The following is an 8714-nucleotide window of genomic DNA, read 5'->3' as shown; positions in this document are numbered from 1 at the left end:
GCCGTTCTGTGGGCTTGCAAAAAGAGCTAGAGAATAGAATAGGCTCGATATACAAGATTAAGAGGAAAAGAGGGCAAAAAAGAAATTTTTGAGTGAAGCAGAAGAAGAAATACAAAGTTCAATGTTACTTTTCTTTTAATAACTATTTTCCTTCCATGAAGTTATGGAATCGCCTCTGTACCTGCTTAATTTCTGCAAGCCAAGGCTTTCTAGGTGGCTCTCCAAAGCATTTGCCGGAAGGTGGCGATATAAGCCCTTATTGCCTAGAGCTGTCCCAAGTGCTGAAGCTGATATCGGTGCTTAAGAGAAACTGCGGGCCAGAGACCAGGGATTCCACCAAGTTCCCTTAGAGGTTTGCAGGCTCAGGTGAAGAAGAAGCAAAAGCCATATAAAATGCCCAACCTTATTTACAGAATACAGGCAAAAGATTCCCTTCCCTACATTTACTCGTCACAAAGCTATGAAAAGTGGCAATGTTTATTGATATTAAAAAGGTAATGGTAATGGAAAGGAATGTGTATATGTATGTGTATAGAATGCATGTGGAATTGAGCCTTTTCCCTTTACTTTTATACACAGCTATTTACTGTCCATTGACACGTCCTTTATAATTCCTTTCCACCCTAATTACCCAAGGTTAAAAATAAATAAATAAATAAAGCCACAGGCAACATCCTCCCGAAGGGAGTCAGGCTGGACTGTCAGATAATGAAATTGCTGGCTTCTTTAAAAAGCTAAGAACCACTTTGTCTTCTTCCCATCAATTAACAATAATTTACAGACGAACCTAGGACTGTCTACCTCCCCGTTCAGACTCCATGTGGCTCCTTTTCTCATTTTCTATTGCCACTCTGTTGCTGCTAACTCTACTTAATAATTTGATAGAAATATGAAGCAATGGATAGTGGGTGAGAGGCGGAGTTATACGTTGTAATATTGGTCTGACCGGCGGCAGATCCGGTGGAAAAGAATTCTGAATCTCTGCGGACCAAAAGGGGCTAGAACGAAAAGACGCTGATCTAGTGGGAGAGGAGGGCGGGGACCCAGAGGAAAGAGACACTCAGGGTTGGGGAAGTGTTAGGAGGGGAGGGTTAGCGTGGGAGGGAGGGACACTCTCAGAGCTGTGGGAGCGACGCAAGGAAGGATAAGGAAAGGGGAGTGAGAAGAAAGAGGGAGACTGAAGGGGGTGGGGAGAAGGCTTTCTAGAAAGGAGACAGGAGGAGAGAGTGGAAAAGGGATAGGGAGAGAAGCAGGAAGAGGAGAGTCAGAGTGACCTTAGAGGATGAGGCTTCTCTATTCCAGATACTTCTAAGATTGAAGACTGTTGGCTAGTGGGGAGACTCCGACTCCGGCTCCGGCAGCCAGTTGGGCAGAGGCAAAGTAAAATGGACAGTGAGAAACAGATGTTCCAGCCACCTCTCCAACGCCCAGAGGTCCCGAAGCTCTTTTCTGGCGAACTCCTTCCCCAGCTGGAGTCTCTGAGGCTGCTGGACCAAGGGAGCCCAGGGAGCGCCTGGAAGCTGCTCCTCGGAGATGCCCTCGCCTGAGCAGTAAGAACTTCTTGCTTGAGTCCCTGCATTCCCTCCACCTGAAACTCCCCAGGAGAGAGGGGTAGAAGACCCCAGGGGGAGGGGCGAGGGGGGATCCTAACGCAGCACTTTCTCCCCTCCCCCTCCCCCCCGCCGGGCGCGCAGGCATGGATGTGCTCAACCCGGGACAGGGCAACAACACCACCTTGTCCGAGGGTCCCTTCGGGACACGCGGCAACGCTACTGGCATCTCCGACGTGACCTTCAGCTACCAAGTGATCACCTCACTTCTGCTGGGCACGCTCATTTTCTGCGCGGTGCTGGGCAATGCGTGCGTGGTGGCCGCCATCGCCCTGGAGCGCTCCCTGCAGAATGTGGCCAACTATCTCATCGGCTCTTTGGCTGTCACCGACCTCATGGTGTCGGTGCTGGTGCTGCCCATGGCTGCGCTCTACCAGGTGCTCAACAAATGGACGCTGGGGCAGGTCACCTGTGACCTATTCATCGCCCTCGACGTGCTGTGTTGCACCTCGTCCATCCTGCACCTGTGCGCCATTGCACTGGACAGGTACTGGGCCATCACGGACCCCATTGACTACGTGAACAAGAGGACGCCCCGGCGCGCCGCTGCGCTCATCTCGCTCACTTGGCTTATTGGCTTCCTTATCTCCATCCCGCCCATGCTGGGTTGGCGCACCCCCGAAGACCGCTCCGACCCCGACGCGTGCACGATTAGCAAGGACCACGGCTACACTATCTACTCCACCTTTGGCGCTTTCTACATCCCGCTGCTGCTCATGCTGGTTCTCTACGGGCGCATCTTCCGAGCTGCGCGCTTCCGCATCCGCAAAACAGTCAAGAAGGTGGAGAAGAAGGGAGCGGACACCCGCTTTGGGGTGTCGCCGGCCCCGCAGCCCAAGAAGAGCATGAACGGCGATCCGGGGAGCAGAGAATGGAGGCAGGGTGTGGAGAACAAGGCAGTGGGGACTTTGTGCACCAACGGCGCGGTGAGGCAGGGCGAGGATGGCGCCGCCCTTGAGGTGATTGAAGTGCACAGGGTGGGCAACTCCAAAGAGCACCTGCCGCTGCCCAGCGAGGCGGGTGCTATCCCTTGCACCCCCGCCTCCTTCGAGAAGAAGAATGAGCGCAACGCCGAGGCCAAGCGCAAGATGGCCCTGGCCCGGGAGAGGAAAACGGTGAAGACGTTGGGCATCATCATGGGCACATTCATCCTCTGCTGGCTGCCCTTTTTCATCGTGGCCCTGGTCCTGCCCTTCTGTGAGAGCAGCTGCCACATGCCCACCCTGCTCGGAGCCATAATCAACTGGCTGGGGTACTCCAACTCTCTGCTCAACCCTGTCATTTACGCCTACTTCAACAAAGACTTCCAAAACGCGTTTAAGAAGATCATCAAGTGCAAATTCTGCCGCCGATGATGGTGGAGTAGTCGGCGAGTAGGCCCGCCCCATCCTCTCTTCCTCCTCCAGTCTTCTGGAATCAACACTTCTGATAGCTCGCTAATTTCCTCTGACTTTCTCCGCTGCTCGGGGTCCCCGCTTCCAGACCTCGTCCCTCCACTTCCGTCGCCCAATACCCTGCTCGAGGGAGTGCGCTTTGTGCAAAGAGCCCCAGAGAGAGGTCTGGAGGGGGTGGGAAACTCCCCGCTCCGTGATAAGCGATCTTGGCTCAGCCTTTGGCCTCAGAATCAGTTCTGAACTCTGCACTTGCCTCCTCCCTCTTCCGCACCCCAAATCTTCGCGGCGGAAGTTTAAGCCTAAGCCATTCAAGGCAAAAAAAAAAAAAAAAAAAAAAATCTACACAGAAAAATAAACAGTACATGCAGCCGCCGCGCCCACTAACCGCTCCCACATGATCGCCCCACAGCTAGAACTTGGATTTAAGGTTCAGGAGTTTGCTTCATTCCCGATTTCCAAACCTGCCCCGCCATCCTACCCTAGAAACTCACTTTTCCTCCCCAGTTTCATGCCTAGGTTTGCTAGTCGGGAAAAGCTGGAAGGTCTGTTTTTCCCAGTGACTGTGGTTTCCCTGGGAATCCCCGCCCCCCCGTGTAGACTTGCAGAGTATCTCTTCCGCGCACAGCCCCTGCTCTGTCTTCCGGGACTCCAAACAAGTGGCCAGAAGCTGTCTCTTAGAGTGCACTTGTAAGTACAAGCAAAACTGGGCCAGTGGGGGAGAGCGAGGAGGGAGTGCGGAACGATTTTTATCCGTGCTTGCCTTGGCGTCAGCACTCACCAAAGAAACTGACAATCAGTGGAAAGGGAAAACAGACTTCGGTTTGTATAGGCTCCCCGCGCGTCTGCACGTTCCGGCGCCGCGACTTACCTACCGCGGGCTGTGCCGACCAACAAGGCGTACGTGCTCAGGCCTCCCGGCCGCTTACCAGCCCCGCGCCTCCGCAGCCAGCGGCTGTGCGGCTTGCGCTCCCGGCGCGCGCGCAAGAAAGTCTACCGAACTAAAGCCATTCCTCCGTTTACGCCGAGGGGCGCGCAGAAGGGCGGATAAACCACGGGGGTTGCCGAAGCCGGAGCTAGCTCCGGCGGGACAAGCGGGACCCGGGAAGCCAAAGAGGGTGGTGTCGGGCGTTTAAGAGGGAGGAGACGTCAGTGCGCGCGGCCCCGGCTGCAGGTGGCGCTCCTCGTGGAACCCGAAAGGGCAGTTTCATCCAAAGGATGCAGACTTTCCTCTTAGATACCCCTGTCCTTTCGGATAGAATATTTCTGTTAAGCGTGTCCTAACATTAAACGGGATTTGTTCTGTAGGAAGTCTAGCACACATAGTTACCAGGACTTTGCTTTCCAAATAGGAATTCCAGGCTTCCAATGAGATGGGTCCCGATAGGCTTTGTATGTGACCTCACAGGGAGTTACTTTAAATAATAGGGCCCCAAAGACTAGTTAGGGGTGCTCTCGCTGAGGAGTTCCTGAGACTCTTGTACAGGGTTATTATGTTTGCTCCTTGGCCTGATGTGAGCCACAGGTCTAAGACAAACCAGTTTCTTGCCATTTAAATATATGGAGCACTCCAAGCTTTCTCCCCCACAAAAGTTATTCTTTCAACCTTGCCACTTCTGCTGAGAAGCCAGTTAGAATCTTTACTGCCCCCAGAAGGGAAGTTATTTTGGTGCTCCTTTTGAATGTAAATTTCCATCCACAGGACTGGAATCAAGAGGTGTGTAAGTTAGATGTAGCCTCTAATTTTCTGATGACTAACGTTTGTGTTTTCCAGTAATTGCACAAAGTTATTGATTTTTCTCTTCTCTCCTTTCAACTGGACCTTTTGAATGATTGCGTCGCTGTTTTGAGAACAGGGTTGCCAAAGTTGCCAATGGAATGTTCACTTGTGTTTAGGATTAAGAAGGTGAAAAGACAGCACTATCACTGAAGCCATTTTCTTGTTTGTCAACAGAACAAAGCCTCCGTTTGATATCTTTTTCTCTAACTGAAACTAAGAATAAGCATCATATCCAGTTAAGATATAGTAGAACTCTGGACAGTCAGTGGCTGGTTTGTTCATGCATATGTAATGCTGAATAAGGGACTAAGGTAGACTTCTTAAGTCCGAAAATTATTATTTGAAAATTTAATTTCTTTCTTTTTTTTCTTTTTCTTTCTTTCTTTCTTTTTTTTTTTTTTCTTACAATAATTTCAGTACACCTGTATGGAAAAAATGCACTTTTCTGTGTGTCTTCCTTAATTTTAGATTAAATTATATATGTAAAATAATTCTAGCTCAAAATTTGTTTATCCAACTTATGCCTTGGCCAGCAAGTGTTATATTCAAAGTCTTGAGTCTTCCATTTATTTGTGTCTCTTACAGAACTGTATGGGAATGGCTTTTGGACATTTATTCTTCCTACTTTGGAGGAATTACATGAAAATGAGGAAGGAGCATCCAATTGGGGTATAATTGCCAAGGCAATAGAGAAATTTGGGGAATAAGTGCATAGCAGTCAGCAGCCCCTGATGCTTTTTATTTCTTTTAATTTTTGTATTAAGACAAAGTATATATATGTATCAAAATTGACCTTCACTTTTCTCTGTGACAATAAAGGACTTCATTAATGGTAATGCTACAATAAACTGATATCAGTAACACATGCATCTTTATTTTAATCGGAATTACTGTCTACTTGTCTTTATTTGTATTATTTAAAAATTAAAGTTAAAAAATACAATCATCAGGGGAAGATTCTGTTATACAGATCAGGGATGTGACACGTAGGGAAATAATTTAGTTTTTAGTACTGAAACTCATTCTAAATGAATGATTTCTTTAAAAAAAAAAAATCCTGTCTCTGAAAAGAGAAGGTCACATCTCATCACTTAGCCATGAAACCATGAATTTTCCCTGACTGACACCTATGGTTAAGACTTAGACATCTTTCTAATTAATATGGACAGGGTTGAGGACATGCAGAAGAGAAATACAGCCTCTGATGAAAGCAACAAGAAACACAACCACATCTTGTGTTTTTAAAGCAGTGGATAGTCTGATACCCCTCCTCTGTTTTCCCCACAACTTGTAGCTAGAAGAAAATCGCCTCCCCTGGTTTCAAGTAAAGCAAGTCATTGTTTTGGTGTTTGTCACTCAATTAAAAGTGGAGGGGCATTTTCCTTTCTGTCTGGGGCTCAGTTGGTAGTGGGATTCTGTATGGAAGATCTATTACTATGTTAAAATTAATTTTTATGCTCTCTTTTCCCTGGCTGGAATCATCAGCAATGCCTCTTGTTTCCCAGGTTGTGTTTGTTAATTCCACTGCTTTCTGGTATCAGAATGATGACTGCAGGGTATGCCCAGTACACCCCACAGGGAACACAGAGGTCGGGGCTGTTTTGGCCCCAGAAGAGAGCTCTCTGAAGCGGCAGGCAGCCTTGTACAGACAATGTATGTATATTCATGTTCTCCCAATAATGAAGAGTAAAGACAGGGGAATGGGGAGAAGAAAAGCTGTCTAGAATTTCTCATTTGAAAACTGTTCTATTTATGTGTCCCTCACCTTGAGTAAAATAATGCCTTTGGAAGAGTTGTCTTTTAGATTCTGGGATCTCCCTTCTTGGCCCTTGTTCTCTGCTCTGGCATCTATTCTTCCAAGGGGAGAATGGTTTTTTGTTTTCTGCAGGCCTTCCCAAGTTTCTCTCAACACTCAAACTGAGAAGGAAAATAGTTATCATTCACTTCCAGTGTGTCTAACAAGCCTGGATAACAAATTAGGAGCCACTGTGTGTCAGGCTTCATTAAAGGATGTTGAAATATGGGTCTACAAATTAATATAAGATACTTTTGTCACCTTGAAGGAGTTTCCAACCCATTGGGGTGTATAAGAACAAGCTACGAAGGCTGAAGGAATACTAATGGTAGAATATTAGTATCATTCCACAGGACAAGTCACAAGAGTTTGGCTATGTAAGAATTCAGGGGACAAAGATTTCTGTGAGCTGGGGGTGGGTAGGAAAGTTTAGGTAGGGAACAGCTGCATAAAGCATCCAGGACTGAGCTGTGGACACATGGATGGGGGTGGTATGAAAAGGCAGACATACTTTATGAGATGCCAAAGACAACTTGATCCCTTCTTCTTGTCAAGTGGGGGCATGCGATGAAATTTCTGACTGCATTGATGAATGCTGGTAGCCTGGGTTGGTTGAGGAGGTGGAGCTCTTGGAAAAACATGCAGGTTCACGGCTTCCTATGTGTTGTATCAGAAAGGTCTGGGAAGAGAAAGAAAAGATGAACCTATAAAGTCAGAGAAATGGCAGTTGGGGTAACTAGATTAGAGGAAGAATGTTTTGACAGAGTAAGGGTACTTATGAATAGGGAGAGAACCATTAACTATTAATGACTATTAATAACTATTGACAAAAGACTAATAATAACTATTAATATCTATTGACAAAAGATTGATTGGGGGTAGGTACAAGATAGAATAATTCACACTTATGTAATGTTTAAGGCTTTGCCAAGTGATTTTCACACAATACACCGTTTAAATTTGGGGTAACAAATCCTTTCAGAAATGCCAATTAGAGCACCTCAGCCAAAGTAGAAGATTCGTGTAGCAACGGGTAGGTATAGAAGAGAGTTCTAGAGATCAAATGTGGGATCATTATAATTCCAGATTAAAAAGTTCGAACTAGAGTTTTAGTCAGTGTAGATCACTAAGAATGAGGACAGAAGTGTTCCGTTTGGAGCTGATTTCAATGATGTGAATGAAACAATGAAGGCCTGACTGTGGGGTTCAGCAGGAGGAATGGAAGATGAGTTAGACATCAAAGAATGATCTGGCGGACCTGGTGTCTGGATGTGAGGAGGGAGGGAGTTGAAGATGCTGAAGAAACTTGGAGTTGGGGGAAAATGACAGAAAAGGGGAAATCAAGATTAAAACAATCTCCTCTGGGTCCTCGTCTTCTTTTTGTTTTGTTTTGTTTTTAGCTTAATCTGTAAATATAAAAAGGCTTTTGTTCTCTGCTAAGAGAATTTCCAGCCCAGATGGCAGGGGCCTTCTGGGAAAGTATTGATACATGTCACAGCATTTGAACAGTTTGTCATTTGGGAGAGTATGTGAGGAATGATCCTCAGAGAACAATGCTTGGATCAATACCCTGGTTGTTGATACACTTTTATTTTCTTTTTGTGGAACATGCTGTATCTTGGGGAGAGCCACAAATCCAAGGTACTACAGCAGGCTTTCAAGAAGGGTAACCCAACATACCATGATGGGCAGTATGGTAAGGACACAAGAAGCCCGGAAGACTGAGTCTGTCCAGTTGACCCAGTGGAGAGCAGAATAATCCACTTTCCTCTTTTTTTTTTTTTTTTTGAAGATGTTATTTATTTGTTAGAGAGAGAGAGTACACAAGCAGGGGAAACAGCAGGCAGAGGGGGAGGCGAGTTTCCTGCTGAGCAAGGAGCTGGATGTGGGACTCTATCCCAGGACTCTGGGATCATGACCTATGCTGAAGGCTTAATGGATGCTTAATTGATTGAGCCACCCAGGTGTCCCAATCCACTTTCCTCTTCAAGTCCAGTTACCAAGAACCATGGCAGACCTGTTTGATCCTGAAACCAGATATTCCTAGAAAATCTAGATCCAGGAGGTTAGAGTATAAAGTGACTTACTTCTCTTTTCCATCTCACTGTGCTTTGTGGCAGTGGCAGGGATAGGGGAAT

General features: G+C 46.8%; 1 protein-coding gene across 1 annotated transcript; it reads left to right on the top strand.

The window, feature by feature from the left end:
- The first annotated feature begins 980 nt into the window (after positions 1–980).
- On the top strand, positions 981–5652 carry HTR1A (5-hydroxytryptamine receptor 1A). The gene has a single exon (XM_059175083.1). The coding sequence runs from the start codon at positions 1697–1699 to the stop codon at positions 2963–2965; it is 1269 nt and encodes a 422-aa protein (XP_059031066.1). The 5' UTR covers positions 981–1696; the 3' UTR covers positions 2966–5652.
- The last annotated feature ends 3062 nt before the right edge of the window (positions 5653–8714 follow it).

Source organism: Mustela lutreola, chromosome 5, assembly GCF_030435805.1.
Source record: "Mustela lutreola isolate mMusLut2 chromosome 5, mMusLut2.pri, whole genome shotgun sequence".
NCBI classification, from domain to species: domain Eukaryota; kingdom Metazoa; phylum Chordata; class Mammalia; order Carnivora; family Mustelidae; genus Mustela; species Mustela lutreola.
This window is presented reverse-complemented; position numbering and strand designations above follow the sequence as displayed.